The 24309-nt window shown below is 28.9% G+C and overlaps 1 protein-coding gene across 3 annotated transcripts in view; it reads left to right on the forward strand.

Moving 5' to 3' along the window:
* LOC129972810 (CD151 antigen-like) overlaps positions 1-24309 on the forward strand; it is a 77986-nt gene that overhangs the window by 13754 nt on the left and 39923 nt on the right. For all 3 annotated transcript variants that reach the window (XM_056087088.1, XM_056087087.1, XM_056087089.1), the window contains one exon: positions 18401-18495. In XM_056087088.1, the coding sequence (XP_055943063.1) occupies positions 18430-18495 (66 nt within the window). In that variant the 5' untranslated portion in view covers positions 18401-18429. The remainder of the gene's footprint in view (positions 1-18400; positions 18496-24309) is intronic.

Raw genomic sequence — 24309 nt, forward strand, 5'->3', positions numbered from 1 at the left:
AAAGCCTCACTTATTTAGGTGAACAGTTCACAGAGGACTCGAGTTTTCACATTATAAATCAAGTTTGCATATACTTCGGGGTCAGATGTTTAAAATGGAAGAATACATGAGGTGAGGAAACAGGTTCCTAATGGAAAAATACTGTTCCTAAAAATCACTTCTTTGAAAAAAAAGTGCTTATTTAACCTTAAAGTTCGTTGTTTTATTCGAACAACGTTAAAATTACTACTTGCAGTTTGATTGAACTTGCAAATGTGAATTTTCGATCATTCAAGGAAATCTGCTATAAAACCTTTCCTTCAAAGATTTTGTATAAATTTTTGGATTCATGGTGAGTTTTTATTAACATAAAATTGTGAATCAAAATAATTTCATGATATTTGAAAATAAATTCTATGGTATCTGAGGATAATATAGTGCTATTAATATGGCTAATCCGCTGTTTGAGCATTCGTTTAAACTTCAAAAAAAAAAAAAAAAGACTATTATCTTGGGAAACTAGATAACATTATTAATTTAAACTCCCGTCAAAAACCAGATAACATTATTTCCCCTTTGATTACACATTTATTTGAAACGACTTTTATATTTGACGAGCATTTAATTTTTTGAACATATGAAAGCAGTAGCTTTAACGTAAGAATTCATTTATTTCTTATTATTCAGAATATATACTGCTACATGATACCGAGATAAGCTAATTAGAATTACAAAAAAAAAAAAAAAAAAAAAATAGAAACATAAATTCAAACAAATACGGAACATTCTGATACGTCAAATATACTCAAAGGGTTAAACCGGATAGTTGGGAAATCAGACCCTTGGGAAACTAGATATCATTATTAAACCAGATAGTTTGAGCATTAGTTTAAACTTCCAACAAAAAAAAAGAAAAGACTGTTATCTTGAAAAATTAGGAAGAGAAGTCTCCCCGATACTTTCCCACATACCTCTCCAATAAAGATGCCATCCCTTCCCCACCGCATAAAATTGTGGATCATGGATAAGACCGTGAGTTAACTATTGTACGAAATCTTTATTTCGTACAATAGTTAAGATATATAGATTTTTGGCTTACGTTTAGTATTTTTACTAAATCCGTCATACAATTTGTGTCTATTAATCCGTGATATGCGGTTAATAGTACCCGATTAGCGAATTAGTATTTGTTGGCTCTGTAACTACGAACATTGGGCATTCCGTAATCCAACGTGCGAATAATTATACATATTTTTGAAATTTATTCTATATATATTTAATTTCTAAAAAACATTCTTATTGCCACTGTTAGTCATACATGATGCTGGCGTCCTGGCATAGGGGTAGCGCATCTTCCGCGTGATCTGGACGTTCCGGGTTCGAATCCCGGTTCGGGCATGGTTGTTCTTCATCTGTGTTCTATCTGTGAGGTATGTGAATGTACCCCCCCCCCTCCCCCCTGTAAAACGGGGTTGTGCAAGCGAATGCGTGAGTTTCATCTTCATATGAGCTCGAAGACAGACTTCTGCCCTCGGGTGCTCAGGGGTCTTTACCCTCAGAAGCTACTGCACCCCCTTTTCGTGGTAGCGCGGACACGGCATCATCATCATACATGGTGTCTCAATAGGTAATTTTCAATCTTTAAAGACCTATTGGGCATGCAGAAACATGGTATTTTTGCAGTAAAAATGGAATAGCAATCGGAAATGGCGATCGGGACGACGAAATCTTTGACAGTAATGTAAAAGAAAATTATTCTATAGGCAAAATATACTAGATTTATTAGAATTCGAATATATTGCAATACAACAATATGCTAGGGATGTATAGATTTGAATGACAAGTCTTTTGGATATTTACTTTAAATATTTCAAAAATTTGAGTTTGATACTGCGTTCTATTTACCACTATATCTGTCAGGTTATGTATTCACTTATAATATTGGGTAATAACAGGCCAGTGCACTGTTGCGTTTATTATTAAATTTTATTTAAATTATTTATTATAGTATATTTTATCTTATTCGCATTACAAAGTGTTCCCCCTTCATCCTTTGTGTTTGTTAATCTTTCTTGTAAAAATGTTTTGTTTTTATATGATTCAGCTGCACTTAAAATTTGTAAATTTCATTTCGGGACATCTTATGTAGTATAACAATCCTATTTTAGAGTTAATATCTTGGTTTCATTTATAATTCTTCAATTCATACTATTAGTTCACACTCTCCCTATACATATTTATATAACTTGTTCAAATTTTCAATCGTTAATAAAATACTTCAACTCAAGTTGAAATACATTTTTTTAAACTTGTAGTGGATGGCACTTGATGTTAATACAGTTTTTTCAAATATTAATTTATTAATTATTAAATTTAATTAATTTTTAATACTTTAAATAGAGTTTTAGCAGTTTGTAATGAAAATTGAAATCAACAGGCAGTAGCTCAATCGGTAAAATGCAAGGATTTCGGTATTTTTCACGTGAAGGTGAAGAATGCAAGTTCAATTCTTGCGAAAATAGGAATTGGCTTAATTTTTTTTATATTACTTGTTTAGATTATTATTAAATCCCTCTGCGATTAATAATACATAAATCTTAGTTTTAGTTGCCCAGTTTTGCACGAATCCCCTATATCTAGGTAGCACGGGACTGTAGTTAGGGAAATTTTGGTACTTTATATATCATAGGAAATATTTCATTTCAAAAAGCGCGATCGAACATTTCTCTCTTTAAAAGCAGCATTTAATAAGTATTTTAAAAATTGAGCAACGACTCATAAAATTAGTTTTCAGTGAAGTTAGGATTCTGTAGAAACAATCGCGCACTGCAGACGCAATTAACTCATTTTAAACATGGTTATTTGGAAATCCAAATAATCACTATCTATTTCTTTCTGTGAAAATCGAGTTAATTCATAAGTCAGAGTCAAAATAAACTGGAAAGAGATGTCTATTAACTTTAATTGCTAAATTACTCAATATTGCATTCGATGCTTTTCATTTCATTGAAAAAGTGTATGGATGCACCTAGAAACTTATTAAAAAATTGTGAAATAGTACAAATTGCGAAAATATTCTTAGCCAGCAAAGTATAAGTAATAGTTTTTTTTTTAACTTGAGTTTAAAAATTTTCTATCGTTGTTTATTGTGAGAAACAACGAAATCAGCGGGAGTGGTCTTTCACGCATATTCTCTAAAAACTTGTCATGTCAGAGAATTCCTTACACTGACGTACAATAGTTACAAAATATTAACTTTTGGAGGGAATTTAGCATTTTTACTGAATCTATCGTGTCATCCTTGGCGAGTTATTTGGCGATTAATCCCCTACATGCCGTTAACAGTATCTGAAAATCGAATTTGTGCTTTTGATGCGTTTTTCTCAACTGATTGAAACAAAATTTTGACACAGAACTGCACTTGACACAAATTTTCATACCAAATTTCACGTATTTAAGTTATTGCGTTTTAGAATTATCGAATTTATGTTTCTGAAATGTTTCTGAAAGTATACCCCGACAGACAGTCAACCCGTTGTTGGTTTTCGGCCAAAATTTGACAAGTGTATTTATTCTCTGTAGACGTTAAATCTATGTATTGAATTATATCACCTAGCTCCTCAGCGGTGGCTTGGTGGTAAGGTCTTGGCTTGTGAGCTGTAGGGTTTCAGGTTGGAGACTCGATTCCACCGAAGAACCAACGTGTAAGGGGGTCTGTTGCACGTTAAATCCGTCATGCCAAACGTCCTCCCCCTTGTGTAGTGTGGAGAGGGGGGGAGGGAAGCTCAGGTGTCGTCCTCGTCATCTGACCGCGGTTCAAAATTACGTGGTCAGTCCCAAAATAGCCCTAGTGTTGCTTTAAAACGAGACGTTAATATAACTAAAGTAAACTAAAACACCTAGCTCCTTTCATTTTGTAATTATCATGTTAATTTACATTCGTACTAATAAAGAAATGAGATCTAGCTATTTTTTCCATGTGTTATTGTATTTTTCCGAATTCCTTTTCCAACCAGTCTGCAGAATACTTTTGTTTTCATTTATCTTGGGTTTTTTCTTTATTCCGTTGTCTTTTTTATTTTCTCATATGCAATTGAAATTTTCAAAAACAACCAGACGCCAAAGCAAACTTTCTTTTATTAAATTCTTGTTTCGCTTACTGATTCATGTGTTAACGATAACGATGGTTCACCTAACGTGACCACTGTCTGACATATTTGGAACGCATCCCCCCGCTTTGCACGTGATCGTTTATCTTGTCCAGTGCCTCATTGAATTATACGATGCTGGATGAGACGGCCGCTATCGCCGTCTCATGGTTCACTCGATGATTAGATGCAGAATGCGTCATTGCATGATATGCTTACTCTACTTGCGGATATAATTTCGAAGTCATTTAGATGTGAAATTCCGTCAGAATCGGTGAGAAATGTGCTGTGAGACCAGACGAAAAAAAGAAATTTGAAGTATAATAAAAGAAATATTGCCAAAAGTTGAGCAAACTTATGTTCCTGTTACATAAATTTCTCGCAAATTGGAAAGTGCAAAAAAGAGTTTATGGAAAACGTCTGTTGTTTGGGTACTGACCTCAAGTGAAATGGTTTACAAGAATTTTTGATTCACAAAAATATGGAAAGCGAAAGTATCTATCATTCTCTTAAATATTAATAAGAATAAATAATCTACACAGCGATATTATTTCGATTTAATAAATACATGTGTTTATCTCTTTTTTAACCCTTTCCACTCGATTGGTGACTCTCATTCGCCATTCCAAGACGGCGCATCATTTTGGCATTTTATTTATTTATTTATCAATTTTGATTGCTAAAAATGTCTACAGAATGGTAAAAAGACATAGATAAATTTTTCGGAGAAATTCAACTTAAAACAATTATATATATATATATATATATATATATATATATATATATATATATATATATATATATTTGGAGCATTAAACAAACTTTGTATTAAGTAATAATTATGCATCAAATTACTTTTTGGAGTGCAAAGTTTTAATCACGGAAATTTAATAACTGCCCATTATGATACAGTATAAGGTATTTCAGGTGATAATTTCCTAAATATTACATCTAAAAAATATCAACTAAGACTGTACAGAAAAAAAAAATTCAATGATTCTGAAAAAATATCCTTATTACCAAAAATGGGAATTGTTTGTCGACATTTACCGTGCTTTTTTTTCATTCTTGTACTGTTTTAAATTTTATTTTTTAACCAAAATACTAATGAATTGACATCTTATCCATATTTTCTATTTTAACCATATGTGGGGCACAGTAGGACTAAATATGTATTTTGCACCAATAAGTATCACCAAACTGAATCAAACGGCAAATATTTCATAAACTCAGCAACGAGGCTTTTGCCATTATGTTAAATTTAACCTAGTGATTGCGTCTAATGGAATATCAATCAAATTTCTTTTTGCATGTCATCTAATGATTTTTCGCTCTGCTTCTTTGCATGGAGGATCTTTCAGATTCAGAGAATAACACTTTTTTTCATAGAATCATAGAATATTTTAATAGTCTCCTATACAAATATAGAAAGGAAACTTTGATTGTCAATATATTCGACATCGTGATGCTTGTAATGTTTTTCTAGGATATATATATTCAAACAAAAAAACCCTACAAATAAACATATTTAATCCAAAATTAGAGATTTGAATCTACAGTTTTGGAGTATTCATCGTATGCTAAATTTCATTCATCTAGTTTCTTGAGTTTTTGTGCCCACAGATTGACCACTAAAATTCCTTTAATGATTTTTTTCGTCTCGGTGTGGTCTATAGTGTGGGAATTCATCAAAATTTTGAAATTGAATTTTACGGTTTTCTCACTTATTATTTTCATATATGAAGAATTTAAAATAATCAATAGAAATAAAGCAAAATTTTATTTATTCATTACTATATAAAATATCTCTATAACAAGGAAATATATTTGCTATATATAAAGCTAATTTTAGCCGGCGTCATGGCATAGGGGTAGCGCGTCTTCCCCGTGACCTGGGCGTTCTGGGTTCGAGTCCCGGTTCGGGCATGGTTGTTCATCATCTGTTATATATGTGAAAGTGCCCCCCTGTAAAAAGGGGTTGTGCAAGCGAATGTGATGCGTGAGTAGTTAAGACGTACTCTTGGCCCTAGTAGGCGCTACTAAAACAAGAGACATTCCCTTGGCTTAAAATCTCTGACTTCGTCAACGAACTTGTCCATGGCAAGTGCCATTATAAACAACCAAATTAATTTTATGCGTTGAATATATTCGTGTATAAACGAAAAGAAACGAATTTGCTTTACTTATACATTTTTACAAAATTTTAAAGGATGAACAACAATTATTTGGTAATTGTTTTGAACAAAGATTCATTTATTAATAGTTATTTCAATATCCATTTCTATTTGAATTTTTAACTTAAATAATCTTATCACCAAAAGATTAGTTACATTTCACTCCCTTTAAGCTGTGATAAGACAAATTATAAATTATCTTCTTAAAAAAATACAAATATTTCTTTCAAAAATGCCTGTCACGTTACAGAACATCTTATCAGCTGTGGAAAAGAAAACACACCGCAAAATGTGACAAACACATCCTGAAAGCACGCTAAAACAAGTGGACTTGAAACATGTTTAGGATTCCGTTGTCACCCGTGCGATGTGTCACAACTTAAAATGTGACCCGAATTCGAAATGTTTGGCGAAGCATGAAGATTCATATCCAGTGCTCACTCATAACAGTTAGCACTAAAGCACATGTAAATGAAGGCGTGCTAAAAATTTGTAAACGGTTTCGCATTGAGAATTTGGTAACCAGCTTGTTACTCTTTTATAAAATTAAATGTTTGGTTTATTGTTTTATTGTGTTTATTCATTTGGAAACAGAAAGTGCAATGCAATATTATGTTTAAAAAAAAGTTCCAAGGATCTGAAAGAATTCGCATTGAAGTCATGAACAGTAAAAGTTCTGGATTAAAATAATTTATCGAGGTTGAAAACCTTTTCTAAGGCTAAATATTTTCTAAAATTGCTATGAAATATATGTTTTTAAATAAAGAATATCTTAAGAACTAAATGTTTTCTGGGAGATTACGTTCTTTTCACTTTCTCATAAAGAAAGAGAAATTATTATAAGTACCAGGGAGACCAAGCTGATTTCAGCAGTATTTTTTTTTTCTTTTTTTTGTAAAATTGTGTTTTTTGGAGAATATATTTAGATACGAATCACATACTGATTACATATGAATATTTTCCAATGAACATATGAACTGGTAACTTAAATAAATAAATAAAAAAAATCATGAATGCACTTAGTTTAACATGTTATTCGAAACAATATGCTATATTACAGTATTCATTTCGCAGTTTGTATGTCATTACTTATGTTTTTGAACTTACACTCAGTTTTACCATGGTGAAATCGGGTCCTAAATGGCGCTGTATGATATTGTCAGCCTGAGAGCAGATAGTCAGGCTCTAATAGTTAGTTATAAAAATATTTTTGTGTGTGTGTAAAATCGTGTTTATTCAGGAAAGACACCTATACAGATAAACTTAAAAAACAAAAATATTAAATATAAATAAATAAGTAAAAAATAAAGAAAAAAACGCGACTCGAACCGCGGACCCGGAACATACGCATTAAGTATGTTGTTCTGACTACTATACAGCACTGTTTGCACTACAACGTGAAAGTTAAATAAACTTATTCTAATCGTTAGTTATAAAATTATTGTGTGGATAAAATGACATTTTTTAAGGAAACACACATATAAGATGAAAAGCAAAATCTTATTTAAATATAAAATTTAATCCAAATCTTTAGAGCCGTTTCCGAAATAAATATATATACAAAAATTTCTCATTTAAAGGTATAAGATATCAAAAGAATCCACCTCGATATTTTGAAATGCAGATGTTAGACCTCTCAGAATTCAATGTAACAAATTTATATTAAAAGAATTATCGAGCAAAGAATCTTTTAAACCCTAATTTAAAAATATGGCATATCTAAAATAATTGAACAGATTCGAAGCTCAGGTCCGAAATATCGAAATTTGACAATGTTTTAAACTTGATTCATCTATGTATCTATATTTTATTTATTAAATTTGTTTAAGATAAGGATTTTGTGATTAAATATTATATTTAATCTTTGAGTTCCTGCAAATTTTAAATGGAATTTACTTGAATTTAATATTTTAAAAATCCATTTCGTCCTACGGTACTTTAAACTATATCATGCATTTATTTCAATACTTTATTACGACCGCTAGCGTTATTGGCAACATGGCACCGAAGACATGCGAGATTTTGAGCGGGAAGAGAGAACAAGATTTCTTTATACTGAAACATTTTGCAGCATGTTTGAGGTTTTTGTAAAATTATTGAAAAGAAGTCTGCTATGTAAAAGAAATACAAAACTAATTGTTCCTGTCTACAATTGCGAAGCCGATTCTCTTCGAACAATGATGGGTTTATTAATCGATTTGAGACAAGAATTTGCTATGAACCGAAAATATATTTGTAATGAAGTTGATGATATTTCAAGACAGATTTGTCCAAAAATCGACGCCGAAAAGTTTGATCAACATAATCGGCGTATAAACCATTTTATCAAGAACATTTCAAAACTGAATTTAAATCCGATGTGTATATTTAAGCTCCTGTAGCACAGAGAACCGGCAAAAGGTAAATTTAGAACTAATAATCCTGTAGTAAATGGTAAAAAAAAAGAATTTTAAAGTTGTTATCAATGTTGAAAAAAGAATTCGAGTTTAAAAGTAGCGAGTACAGAAAAGAAAAGTATATATAATTTTTTTAATCAAGGCTACAACTCCAGAATCTGGTAAACGAAGTAAGCTACATTTTTGAACTTTTTAAATTTATAGCTCTATTTTAAATGTCCTAGATTTAAATATCCTATGTTAAATATATTTCCGAGATTTAAAACGAAATTTCAGATTAATGCATTTGTTCCAGTTTAAGTTTACGAAAATGATTTTGATTCATCACTGATCATCCAGTTATTGGATGCACCTTTATGGCCTGGAGTTTGTCTTGGTTCTAAATCTTTTGGCAAACTTAGAAATGATCTAATTCCTCATGAAATTATTTTTAAAAGGGAAATTAGATACCTTAACAACCTGAATTCATTTAAAGAAAATAGGGATTATTAAATTACTTTGTTTTATCAGAATGCCTATAGGTTAAAAATTAAAATAACTGATTTTTTTTTACAATTCCATGGTTTCCGAAAATTACGAGTTTATTTACTTAATTGAAATAAGGCTTTGTTAATGCGTTGATTCTTCTTATTTGATAATGTGTCATTTTTTGGAAAACCGTAATTTCACAATAAGTCCATGTGAACTAAAGGGCTGTGTAATTATTACTATTAACCCCTTAACTGTTTTGCCCGTATGCCATATATGCATCGATTTAACGAATTTTGATTGTTGTAAGCAAAAAAATAAACAATTAATAACGATTATAATTCAATATTAAACTTATTTCGAATACATAGATAAGTATTCAATACATTTCCATTTGAATCAAAATAAAATATTCCCAAAATAGGTGTCATCTTATTAGATAGTAAAGAAAATAAAACAGTTAAGTGGTTAAAAGCGTTTTATATTCATCAAATTGATTTTCCTGGATCAAATCTGGAATGTCTTTGAATTTTGATCATTCTGAAATATCAAAAATTGTTTTGGTATATCATGCATTAGTCACCTGGTTTAGCTTGGGAAATAAGTTTTAAATTATTTTGAGAGGCTTTACATTCCAGAAAATATTTTTTATTGCTGATTATCTATTAAAGATAATTTTGACCATACTCGTTTAAGCCCAAGTATAAAAGAATTATTTCATTTTATGAATCGTTAAAATTCAAACCATTTTAATATTTTTTATTGAAATAAAAGATATTAAAATTTGATTTTATCTAATATTGGCTTTAATGATATTTCAATCAATCAGTGTAATTTTTCTTTGACGACCAGAATCAATATCCTGCACTTGAGGTTTTTATTTATTTTGTGCTTATTCATGTTAATAAGCATAATGTTAATATTTAGAAACATGATTTTAAAACAGCTGATTTTTTAAAAAAAACATGTTTACATGTACATGTTACATGTTTGATAAACATGTAACCACATGTTTTATCAAAATCATTATCAATCATTTGTTAAATCATTATCATTCATATTTTATCAATCATTTGTTTTTGTAATATACATAAAATATATTACATAAATACTGTTTTTAACATTTATAGTCGTTTTAGCTGGACTTTACCTACAGAAACTATAAATACAAAATTTTCCATTTAGTACTCAAATGAAACAAAGTTATAAAATAGCTCTTAAAAGACAATAAAAAGGAATATTCGAATATTATCAAAGGTTTTAAAATCCATTGCGGATTGCATTGTATAATTTATTATCCGAATCCGAAAAGTTTTAGTCACACTTTTAAAGAATAGACCTTTTCCGAATAAAATATTCTGCAGTAATATGTGTTACAAAAAAAAAAAAAAAGATAAAGATATCTTTCATGCTTTTCAAAATTATTTCAATTCTATGTATATGCTAATATTATGAAAGAAATGATGGAATCAATGACGGTTGCTTCGTATGTGTAGTTTTGGTTAAACTTGTCTATAGTGAAGATGTGTTTTGGGGAATCGAGGTACTGAAACCTTTTATTAAGCTATTGGTGTAGATAATATGCTTATATTATTAAAGGATGTGTAGAAATGTTTATCCTTTTCTAATATTTTTAGACACTTTTTTAGAATCAGATGCATTTTCTGATGTTTAAAAGAAGGCCAAAACTATTCATTTCAACATCATTAAAATGGTGATATCAGTGATTGTAAAAATTATTGATTTAACAATATCGTATCGATTATTATTGCAATTTTATGCTCTTTTGCCTAAAATATTTGAATTTATAATGTATAAAAAGTTTTTCTGCTGGGTCATTCTGCTAATTTATTTTGTATCACAATGTTTTTCATTCGAAAATTATAGTCAACTTGATGTTTCTCATATACTGATTTTCCTCTTATCTTTGAGTCGATTTATTTTTGAATTCTTTTAAAGTAAATGATTTGAATTGTATATATAAGTTTCATTCTTATTTAACTAATCGAACATTATATGTTTATTTTAATAAACGTGCTTCTCATAAATTTCTGGAGTCCCGCAACGCACCAGTTTTTTTCTTTTATTTATGACTTTAATTGCACTTCTTCAAATATTTTTATTTGCAGACGATTTGAAATTGTTTAACTTATGCAATTGCTTTTATTTTTACTTATTTATTGTAAAATAATCTTGATTTGTATAAGTGATGCATGGACTATGTTACTTCTGAAATATTGAGAAATATGGCGTTATTAGTTACACGGGGAAATCTCGACTTTTGATTTCTTTTGTCAAATTAAGAATCTTGTTTTATTTCGTTCAGATTCACTTTTCGATCTTGATGTGGTTTTTGGTATACAACTTGATTTTTTTTCCAAAATATGGATGCTGTCATGGCAAAAAAAATTAGATTTCTTAAAGATGTTTTCTTTGAATATTCTGTATTTGTTATCCTACAGATTATTGTGTACTGCAATCTTATTTGGGATATTTGCTATAAAAATAAAATCTAAAACAAATGTAATTTATGAATTGTTTATCAAAAATAACATTTTTTCACTTAATATCTTAGATTATTTACACAGTGCATTTGATATTTTTAAGTTAAGATCCCAACATATTCTTTCTTGGGTTCTATTTTATACATAGTCGCAATAACATGATTAAATACTAAACTGTACTCATTTTCCTGTTCCATCCAAGAGCTTCAAGTCAACAGCATATTTCAGAACGTATTTAGTAAGTCTGTTTGTCTGTTCGAATATAAGTTAACACGATAATTACAAAACAAAAGGAACTAGATGGATAAAATTTGACACACAAGTTTAACATCTATAGTTTAGACATATATTAAATTTTGAGACTAATACTATTACGGGTTTTGTACTTTCAGACGATGTAAACTTGTTAACTCAAAAACGCGATGAATTAATATGTGATTTTGTGACTGTTCTGCATTAAGTTTTAGTTTCAATCCACAGAGAAAACACTTCTAAAACATAAATTCGATTTTCGGATGCTATTAATAGCAGGTCAGGGATAAATCGCCAAGGATCACATGTCAGTAAAAATGCTAATTGTTAATATTTCTTAACTATTGTATGTCAAAGCCATGCAAGGCATTATCTCGTATAATACTTGGTACTTTTCCGTTAGCCTGGCGCAAGCGAAAAATCGCCAAATAGATTGCCAAATTCACTTTTGGTTCACAATTGGCGACATTTGCGCCCGGCTAACGGAAAAGTACCTAATACTTTTATTAGAAAATATGCGAGAAGGTTTTGGGAAGATCACTCCCATTGTTTTTAGAATTGTGCTTACCATAAAAACCAATTGAAAAATATACAAGATGTCCACTCTAAATGTGACCTAAAAGCTATTTTTTACAGCTTTAGAGATAGACATAGCCCTTCGAATGGAAATATGCTTTAAATGACTATAAAAAGTTTTGTTTCAATCATTATATTGTGTTGCTGAAAAATGATTCAATTTCATATTTATTGTATTAATCATTCTTAGAAAAATATTTTTCGCATTATAAAATTTTAAAAAAGTCTCATATAATGATTAACCCTTTGCATTCGAATGGTGCTTCTCAGTTATCATTCAAGACAGTGCATACTTTTGACGATTTATTTATTTATTTTTCCATTGTTAAAAATACCCACAGAATGATACAAAGACGTAGATTAAGTTTTCTGGGAAATTCAACTTAAAACATATATTTATTTTTAAGCAATAAATAAGCCCTTGTATTAAGTGAATAATTATGCATAGAATTTCTTTTCCGAGGTAAAAGGTTTAATTCTAATTAAGAATTCATTTTTTTTGACAAATCAAAGGACATTACATATTGATTAGCGCAATTATGCAAGGAAACAGTTTTCAAAACCGTCTAAAAGTTTAAACATTTAAAATTTCATGATTTGATCAGTTTCGGTTATAAAAGAATGGAACTTTTTTTTAGAAGAAAATCTTTGAATATCAAGAATGTTTTTCGAAATACGATTTAGAAGAACAAGGGATTGTATAAAAATTTAGATTCCGTAATTTGTTTTATCCATAAATTTACTGGCTCACACAGCACAAAATAATTCTATACGATTTTTAAATAATTTTTATAATTTGAAGTACATGCCTATCTATAACAATTTAAAAATTAATTAATGGGCCACAATTTGTGTACCACCTAAACCTTTTCAAGGATCACAAAATAGATTCAGTAGAAAAAAAAATTAAATTCACGCCAAAGGTTAATATTTCGTCACTATTATATGGCAACCCTGCAAAGCATTCTCTGCTTTATCCATAGTCCAAAATTTTTGCAGAAATGTTGACTACTACTTTTATTCGAGAGTATACGAGAAAGCTTTGAGGAGACCACTCCCGTTGGTTTGTAAATGACATTGCAAGAATGTGACAGTGCATTGAATATTTCTCTTTCGCCTACTGCATACTTTTCTCTGAACTGAAACGAAAAAAAGAAAAGAACTGAGAACGGACCTTTAATGTTAATTACCCAAATGTCAACGACTTACTTAAATACTTCCTCAATAAGTTGAGCATTGAAAAAATTCTGATCCAACTGCGTGGGCTCGCTTTTAGCCGTAATTAATTTAGTTTTTTTTTTTTCCATCTTTGAAATATTTTTTTCTTTTCTATGTGTCGTTTGGTACGCATACAAAAAAAAAAATTTCTTGCTGAATAATATTTTCTTTATTCAATATAGGCAATTCATTTATTCTCAAAAATCCGATTAAATTCCTTATAATCTGATTTGTTATCGCTTCATAACTGATTAAATACATCTGTTATGAAGAAAATAGATTCATATTATTTCAATCTTCTTACGTTTCTTCTGTGTTCTAATCTTATTTTCTTCGTAAAATCCTAATCAATCACCAAGTTTTTCTTTCTTTTTTTTTCTTTTGAAAAAGATCTGTTATATTTGGTTAGTTGAAAAATTACTGAAAAAGGCTTAAAATTTGTAAATTGTCTTCATTTTTATTTTTTATTTTAACTGTTCGACACATTTTTTAGTGATAACCAGCCGTATTTGACGATTAATTGATTCATTAAGAATACTGGTTATATTTAATTGCAGTTAAATCGCTTAGACATAATATAGCCATGATTCCGTCAAATTGCCAGACATTTAAATCATATCAGTGTAGTAGTTTCACATGTATTTTATACAATGTGTACTGAACTTGCCTAATAGGGACCAGTTCCATGACAATATAGCAATATTAAAAACAGTTATCCAGTACAACGCTCTTCTAACTTTCTCAATGTTATATTTTCACTTTTTTTATTTGTCTTGAAAATTGCACAGATATTAAACAGAATTCTTCCTTAATTTCAACCATGTTAAAAAAACCTTGCGATTAAATATTTGATGAAACAATGAAAATGGTTTGAATTTCAGATCTACGTTGTAACGTATTGGAAAATTAGACCAAAAATTACTTTTATAAACTGCCGAAAACTAAGGAAAAATTTGCACAGCTGTTAAATGGATATCATTAAAGTATAATTTTTTTTAAATTCTGAAACGATGTAAAAATTATTTTTGTTTAAATATATTTTCTAAAATTATAAAACAAAAAAAACCCATCAAAATACAGTTTAATTTTAAATTAATTAAAATTCTGATTAAAATTTCAAAAACTTGCTTAGTGCACATACTAACTCTCGAAGGTGCCAGATATGATTGCTGCTGATATATGTCAATATAGATCAAGCGGTCCGGCCTGTTGAGCGCCAACACATAATCACAGAAACATGGACTTACAGATATACACATACATTCATCTTTATTATTAGTAGAAATTCATTGTCCTATGAGGCATAACAAATGAGCTGCTGATTTTAGCATCAGAATCCACTGCACATTTTTGAGCTGATGGAAAAAGATTTGTCATAGTATAACATAAGATAATGCGTAGTTGTTAAATGATATGCGTATTTCGGTTTTTTTATATGATTAATCTCCTGAAAATTGTCTGTATTTTATTTCCAACCAACGGGAGTGATCTCCATATAACTTTCTCGTATACTCTTTAATAAAAGTATTATCCCAATGAGCGCATTACGTGGCAATGATGTATAACATTTATGAAATATTAACCTTTGATATTTTGAATTGAGCTTCTTTACTAAATTTATCATGCGATACACAGCGAATTTTTGGTGATTAATTCCTGATGTACGGTTAATACTATTCAAAAATCGAATTCGTATTTCAAACGCATTTTTTTCAACCATCTGAAAAAAAATTGATACAATACTACACTTGTGGTTATAAAATACCATGAAAGATTATATATTTTTAAATCCTTGTGTTTTTGAGTTATTACATTTACATATTTTTGAAAGTACAGACCGACAGACGGTCAATCCCTCGTTGTATTTAGCTCAGATTTTGTCTGGTGTCTGTCTACATTATGTATGTTAAATCTGTATATCGAAATTTATCTATCAAATTCTCTTCATTTTATAGTTATCGTATTAATATATATTCGGGAAGTCCGATGGATAAATTCCCTCTTAATTGATTTTGGTGAAAATTCAATAGAAATATACGAATTTGGTGTAAAGACCTCATACCAACTTTCATCCGTCTAGTTGAAAGTGTTTTCGAGATATCTTTGTCACAGGCAAACATTTTATAACTGTGTTTTTCGAACTCGGAGTAGTCAAAAATGTTTCGATTGTCAAAAAATCTCGAATTCGTATTTTGTTGACGATTACAATATTTTCTTTATCCTTCTTGTACGAGAAAGTAAAAAATAGAGAGGTAAATATGTACTGGGAGCAATTTTTTTTGTTGTTGTTGCATCACTGGAAACATTATCTATTGTGGTATACTTTATTGCTTTTACTTGCTTTTATCAAAATAATATAAAATGTTAAAAAAAGTCAGACAGGGAATATGTTTACATTTATTTTGATGCTCATCATTACAAACATGAGACAATTTTCCTACTAAATTTACATTTATTTTGATGCTCATCATTACAAACATGAGACAATTTTCCTACTAAATTTACATTTATTTTGATGCTCATCATTACAAACATGTGACAATTTTCCTACTAAATTTACATTTATTTTGATGCTCATCATTACAAACATGAGACAATTTTCCTACTAAATTTACATTTATTTTGATGCTCATCATTACAAACATGAGACAATTTTCCTACTAAATTTACATTTATTTTGATGCTCATCATTACAAACATGTGACAATTTTCCTACTAAATTTACAATTATATTGATTATGATAGCCCTTTTTTGCTAAGTTCTTAATATGAACAAATATATCTTTTTTTTTCTCATTTAACATAGAATTAACCCTCGCGATCCAGAATTGCGCATTTTATCTAATTGAACTTTATCTCTTCAAATGTTATGATGTTACATTTTTTTCATTTTTTAATATACAGAATAAATTCTATAATTATTTTTCTTGTGGGCATGTATTGGATCCATTTCAAAGTAGTGCAATAAGAGCTTTTATTTTTTTCTGATAATCTGTTGTCACGCATCTTGTTGATAATCTATTTTATTTAATTACAAATTATTTTAAAAAATTGCTAATCTTCTACAAAATGTCATCTCTTCTAATCTTTAAATGAAATTATCAACATTGGAATCTCTCAATAAATTATTTTCTAAAGAAATCATCGATTTCTTACAAGTAAAAAAAATCATTTTCTGACATGCAAAAAAAAAAAAAAAAGCCTTTGTTCTGACATGAAAATTCCATTTTTTTCTATCATGATTTCGTTAAAAATGAGGCATTACTGAGTTGCTAAAATTGCATTATGCTTTTTTTGGATAATTAATCCATAAAGCATATTTTTCGTTTATAAAAATAAAAAACACAAATACTTTTTAAACTTATAATAAATGAAATGAAGTAACGTTTATATAAATCCATAATGTACATAGCTGTTCAATTTTTCATTAGATATTTAGTGATTTGCTTCTTATTGTTTTACGCAATTAATATTTTTGAAGTACTAAAAAAATAATGTATATCATTCATTAAATATAGCCTTCGTTACATTAGATAAAACAATATATAAAAAATTAAATTACTATGCTACAATACTATGTAGTAATTATTACATAAATATATTAATTATCAAAATATAATTTTGAAAAGTAATTATTGTTTCTCGTGATACATTTCTAGTATTCATTTCAATAAAATCATTTTGTTTAAACAATCTCGAATGTGATACAATAAAGTACTAAACTGTTTCATCAAATCCCTGGCAAACAACGACACCAATTTTAACTTACTTTCCCGTTCAAATAATCTTGATCTTGTCTTTTCCTGTCGTCTTACACAAAACTTATTTTTAGAACCAAACCCTCTTCTCCCGAACACCCCTCTTCCATTTCCACCCTCCCCCTTGACAATCGGTTCGAGGCTCTCTGACAGTTCAGGGTGCCACTGTCGTCTGTTGTGGTTTAAAATAATATTGTAAGAAAGTTGAAAACTAATGTTAGCCTAACAGTTTCGGCAAGTATAATTCTCATGTATTACTATGACACTGGAAGCAGTTTGAAAATAGTTATAATTGTACAATTAACGCTAATAATTATGTATTGAATATTTATTTGTTACTATATATCAGAGTATTGGATATTTATTTACTGTTGAGTATTCAACATATGCGTTTAGAGAATTATTGAATTCTTGTAAAAAGTGCTGCATATTTGTCTTGGAGTAATGAATATTTACTTAAAAGAAAATGTTTAATATTTATTTATATCAAAACATTGAAACTTTTTCTGTAAAAGTTGAATACTTATTATTTAAGTTTATGCTAAATATTTACTTGTAACTCTATTTTATGTAGCTTTATACATTATTTCTAAAACTGGAATTATTTATATTGATTTTAAATAGTATTTGTAATCTGTCGAAAATATTTTTGCATAGAATGCTCACTAAATATAAGTTTATACATTAAAGGATTTATATTTATAAATATCTGTAGTAATGTATTGAATATTTATTTGTTGTGGAATATCGATGTATAGAAATTCTGCATTATCACAACTTTCTTGTTCTCTGAAATGTGTAAAAATCGTGTATGTGTTACTGAACTGATAGTTATAACTTTCGTAGAATTGCTTCTGATACTATTATTTTGAACTGATAGTTATAACTTTCATAGAATTGCCCCTGATACTATTATTTTGTTTCCAGATAACCATTAAACATCCAAACTATTAGAAATGGGGTTGTCTTGTGGAGCAAGATGTGCCAAAGGTTTTCTGGTCACTTTCAATTTGATATTTTGGGTGAGTAAAATTATCATTTATATCAGTGAAAAACATTAATATAGCTGCAATGTGACAGTATTGAAACATAATTTGTGGATGAGTAGCTTAGATCTGTGATGGAAAAAATACGGCACGCTGTAGAGTCTAAAAGTTAAAGAATTATGTGTGGCCTGTTTAGAACAAGATAACATAGAACTTTTAAAAATGCAACTACAGATTCATTCAACTATTAAATTCATATATCCATCACATTAATATTTGAAATATTTTTTGAATCGTTGAGTCTTCTAATTTTTCCTATTCCAGAAAAGGCTTGCATGTTCCTATAACAGATTAATTCCTTTTTCAAGCAATTCTATATAACGGGACAACTCGCATTCTCTGGTAAACCTACTATTCGTAATCCTACTAAATTAAGAAAAATTAGTCCGCAAATCCAATAAATCAGCACAATACGCAAATCATATTCTATCGTTACAAATCCCAGATTCTAAGAGCCGCGGTGGCCTGGTAATTTGGTCTCGGCTTCGGAACCGGATGATTTCAGCTTCGAGACCCAATTCTACCGAAGAACCGCTATATAAGCGGGTTTGGTGCAGATAAAATCCATCTTGGCCAAATGCACTCACGCTGATGTGGTGTGGAAGTTTGGAGAGAGGATGCCAGCTCAGGAGTCATCCTCGTCATTTGACTGCGGCTCAAAATTATTAGGGTTTTCTCAAAATAGCCCTATAGCTACTTTAGAAGGGGACGTTAATATTACTAAATTAAACTAACTAAAATAAAAACCCAGTTTCTAAGAGTTTGGACCGACCTTTCTGGTTAGCTTTAACCAAGTCTAATTCGAATGATAATTTAATGACTTGCTTACCACCACCAATCTATCCAATGGATTTTGGAATTTAAACTTTTGTCTTGCAAGTGTTGTAATTTCAAAATATCCTTTTAAAGTAGTGGATTCTAGAGGATATAAAAGTATTTTTCAACATTTTTAGATGGAAAATAAAATCTATGGTTTCTTTTAATGATCCATTATTAATTTTTGAATTTATTCTCATATTTGAAGATGATAACTTGCGTCTTAGCGAATTAGATAACAAACGAATCATTTCCCGGAATTTCATGAAATTATTAATTTGGTCATACTGGATATGTACATATTCTTTAAGTAAAGAAAACAAGCCCTTCTACTTCTAGATGTATGCTTCTAAATGTATGTGAAACTAATGAATCAATGATACAATAACAGCACTAACCCATCTAATAAAGAAAAGATTCTACTGATACAGCATCTGTGCCAATAGAATTCATAGTATCTCTCACAATGAATAATTCAATAAATAAATTACAAGACATTTTATGGGTAATTTTTATATATTTTATATTTTGTTATAGACAGCAATGGCTGGTGATTTCTAAAATCAATATACCACAAAAGATATGTTTTTAAAATGTCTTTTTAACTGTTATTGAACCAAAATTAATAAGCTTTTCAACTTATTGCTTAATTTTCTGCATTTTAACAATATTAGTTTTATAACATTTGATGTTGTTCATTCAACCATTTGTTTTAGAATTGTTTTCTTTTTTTTTTAATTCACAACAAACTGCAAATAGCAATCGCAGCTTTGTCAATTATCACCATATTGGATGAGTTACTATTAATAATACGAAATACGAAATTCCTCAAAAGATGAAGGGAAGGTTCTGTTAGTTTTAACAGCAAAGTTGTGCGAATTATTTTGAGAAAAAAAAACTTCTTACATTTTGAAATATCAAGACAACAACTGAACCCAATTCAACTCATTACAGCTCGAACGTAGCATTTTACAGCTTATCTATGGCAATCTTCACAAAAGAAACATATTATTTGGGCAAAATTATATAATGTTTTAAATTTCTGCTCTAAGCGTTGCTTTAGAAAATAAAATAAAAACATACAATAAAATCTGGTTCTGTCTGACGCATGATAAACAACTTAATAATGCGTTTTCATTTTTCAACCGAACCGTTTCAAAAACGTGACATGAGAAATGAACCTTCCTTGACACTATTTATGTATTCATTGTGTGGCAACACTTATGAAGAAAGTTTTCACCTTCGGAAAATTTCATATTAGTCACAAATTAACTAGTTGACAGAATTCAGTCAAGGTAAAACTAATATAAATAAAATAAATTGCTCTTAACATTTACAAAATAATATCTCCTTTCTTATATATGTATTTAGGCTAAGCAGAAGAAGATATTCGAAAAACGTTTGTGGTTTCTAGGCACATCAGATCATTTACAATAAAAATGAAAATGTCCAGAGTTATAATTTTTTTTTTCTGTGCTCTAGTCAAATAAATATAGATTTTAATATATTGAGTTCATAGATTGAGTATGGAAAAAGTGTTCGGCATAATTATTAAGTTTTTTAATCAAATGAATTTATTTATTCAAGAACAATTACTTAAAGCAATTGAAAGAAAGACATTCGAACATTTAGTCCGAAACATCGTAGTAATATTATGTTTTAGGTCTTATTCGTCTAACTTTATTTTAAAAACTTACTCTTAATTATTGTAAATTTTTAAAATAAAATAAGCAATAATAACATGCAGTAAATAATAACAATAATAACATGCAGTAAATAATAATAATAACATGCAGTAATAATAATAATAATAATATGCAGTAGTAATAATAACATGCATACAAAAATAATGAACGTTTGTTTTAATGTCGTTACAAAGTGTGTAATTATAAAACAATTAACTATAACATTGAAAAGCATTTTTGTAAACTATACTTCAAAATAGAATAGAAATTATATTCAAATAAAACTGGCACCACTAAAGAGCTTATTTTAAAGTATTTTTTATTTTAAAGTATTATAAAATATGCTACGAAGTTATAGATGGGGAAAAACTTAAATTTTTTATTAAACTATTTAATAAAAAGTTGATCCAATTATGCAAGAAGTATTTCGTAATATCTTAATAGCTCAAGATAGAATGGTTTGCTCCGTAGAGCATTTTGAATGATTTTTTTCTGAAAATATATAGTTTGCGCTCACTGTGCCAAATTTTAAATCTTATCACAGTAAAATAATTCAATAAGTTTTGTACGAGAGAAATGCAAAATTTATATTCATCGAATATTCTGATTTTTTCTCTCTTTTTTTTGTTGTTATTTATAGATCAAAATTAATTCTTTCTATGGATGGCAGCATTTATCTCAAAACAGCATAATAACTTCGAGATTAATTTCAAGAATATTTTTACGTTATTTCTATTCGGAATATTATATTTCTTTCTGAAAAAAAAATTACAGCTAAATTGGAGTAAAAATTGGTAGTAATGTATATTTTTTATGGAAAAAAATGTTGATTTCTTTTTTAAAGTAAAAAATGTTGAAGCACAATGGATATAATGCTTTTTTAATATTGCGCTGTTCGAAGCAATTAATAAAATAATCTCATTGCAACAAACTCTCAACAATTCAATAAACATATTAGTAGAAATTCAATTTTAAAGACTTCATTTGAATAGCAAAACCTACGTTTACTGTGCAAAGTGTTCTAATTTAATAAAAATTTATATCTATACTTATAATAAAGCTCAATGTGTGTGTGTGTGTGTGTGTGTGTGTGTGTGTGTGTGTTGGCGCTCTACAGGCCAGACCGTTTGACCAACGGCTACCAAATTTGGTACATGTATACCTTGGAGGTTGGGAATGTGCACCTGGGGTTCCTTTTTTCGAATTTTTAATTAGAATTTTAATTATTAATTAAAAACTAACTTTCCCGCCAAAAAAATCTTCCATTTTCCCCACCGCCAACTTTTCCGCCAAAAAAATCTTCCATTTTCCCCACCGCCAAATGAGTAAGGCTTCAGTTTTTTTTTTCTCCCAACAGTAATGAGGCTAGGGTTAAGATTTTTCGGCGGATTATTTCAAACGATTCTGTTTATTTTCTTAAGGTTTGATGCATTTAAAATTAAACATTGTTCATTAATCGATCTTTCAGATTCATTCTGAAGTACTTTTGATTTAAAATAAAACAGAATAAAGGAAATTAAAAATTTCTAATCCGCATAGCGTTACCCCAACTGGCGTAGAAAAAATCACGTATTTCCGTTACGTAACTGGCGAAGAAAATTCACGCATGCGCATTCTGTTCTGATTGTTGTCATGACAACCGTTATCAATGGATGATTTAAATTATTTTTGGGTTAGTTGCATGCTTTTGTAAGTAAATTGTATTTATGTTAGTTATATATTTTTTGTATATGCTTATTGTTTTAAGTACATCGTTTTTTATGTAGGTTTTTTAAAACCTGTTTTCAACCGTTTATTTTAAACGATTCGTTTTATTTTCTTAGTGTTTGATGCATTTAAATTTAAACATTGTTAATTAATCGATCTGCTCATAATGAATCTAAGAAAATTTTTTTGACAAACTCTTGAGATATTACATAAATTAAAAAAGATATTCTTTAGTGCCCATAAAGTTTAAACGCTGAGTGACTCTATTTTCAGTAATCAGATTATAAAAAAAATGCTTTGTTTCAGTAAAAAATATTATTATATTAATTGAAGATTAATTCTTTCCACTTTAATTTAAAGCATAAATTCTAAGGGTGCTAACAGAAAATTAGAGAGATACATATTACGTTATGACTGAAGGCCTTTATAATATTATGAATGAATTATATGACAATCAAAATTTGAAGTTTTAAAATATTTTGATGAAGAAGCTATTAAAGTAGGAATTGCATAAAATATTTAATTATTAAAATTTTAACGAACATTAAGATTGGCGAACCGGCTGGTCGCCAAAGGCGGCTAGTATATTATAAAGATAAATGTTAGTTTGTCTTTTATACAAATCTACTATTTTTGCTTTTATTAAAATATGTTAAGTAAACTAAATTAAGCAACTTTTAATTGAATTTTATCTATATTTTTCAAAAATATTGTCTCAGAATTTTTTTTATTCGACTCTGAAACTAAAACAGTTAACTTTTTAGTCATAAAAATTTCTTCTATTTGTAAAACGTTTTTAAATTGAATTTGATAAACATTTTTTAAACAATGTTTTATCATGTTGACGAAATTTAAATTAATTTCATTGCTTCATTATTCAATCGCTTGCTTTTGTCTATTAAATTGACATTTTTCAGTCTTCTCAATTAGCAGGTAAAACTTTAAATAAATGCATCAAAATTAATAGTTTAATGGCTAATTAAAATGAATGTAATGGTTAATTCCATGTTAATAATTTAAACCCAATATTACCGAAGAACTAGGTAGTTGCCAAAATTGGCATACATAATGCATAATAAATACTATAAAACATAATTCAAAATTCTGCGGCTTACATCGCGCAGAAATCATTGAAATACGGATGCACTGCTTGTTCTTCCTTTAAATGCTACAAACTCAAGTTCCTGGAATCGCCGGACTATAAGAGGAGGCGGAATGATACACTGTTGAATTTCTGAGAATTTACTTTATTTAAACAGTAACGCTTCGCCTTTTAAATGAATCAACAAAAGTTTTAATGTAACATACATTCAGAAGAAAACTTAATGACTAGACTTTACCTTTACTAAATATCTAAAACGTATTGTATGCCATTCGTCAATATTTCAAATGCGTGTGTCACTCTGAAATAAAAGTTAAATTATTAAAATGACTTTTAAAAAATGGATTAATATTTTTATACGGTTAAATTATATAATTAATCATTATTCTAAATTATTTGAAAAAGACCAAACGATGATTAAATTTTGTACGCTGGATCATTTTGTAGTATAAATTTAAATTATCAAAATTTGTACACTTA

Source organism: Argiope bruennichi, chromosome 6, assembly GCF_947563725.1.
Source record: "Argiope bruennichi chromosome 6, qqArgBrue1.1, whole genome shotgun sequence".
Classification (NCBI taxonomy): Eukaryota; Metazoa; Arthropoda; class Arachnida; order Araneae; family Araneidae; genus Argiope; species Argiope bruennichi.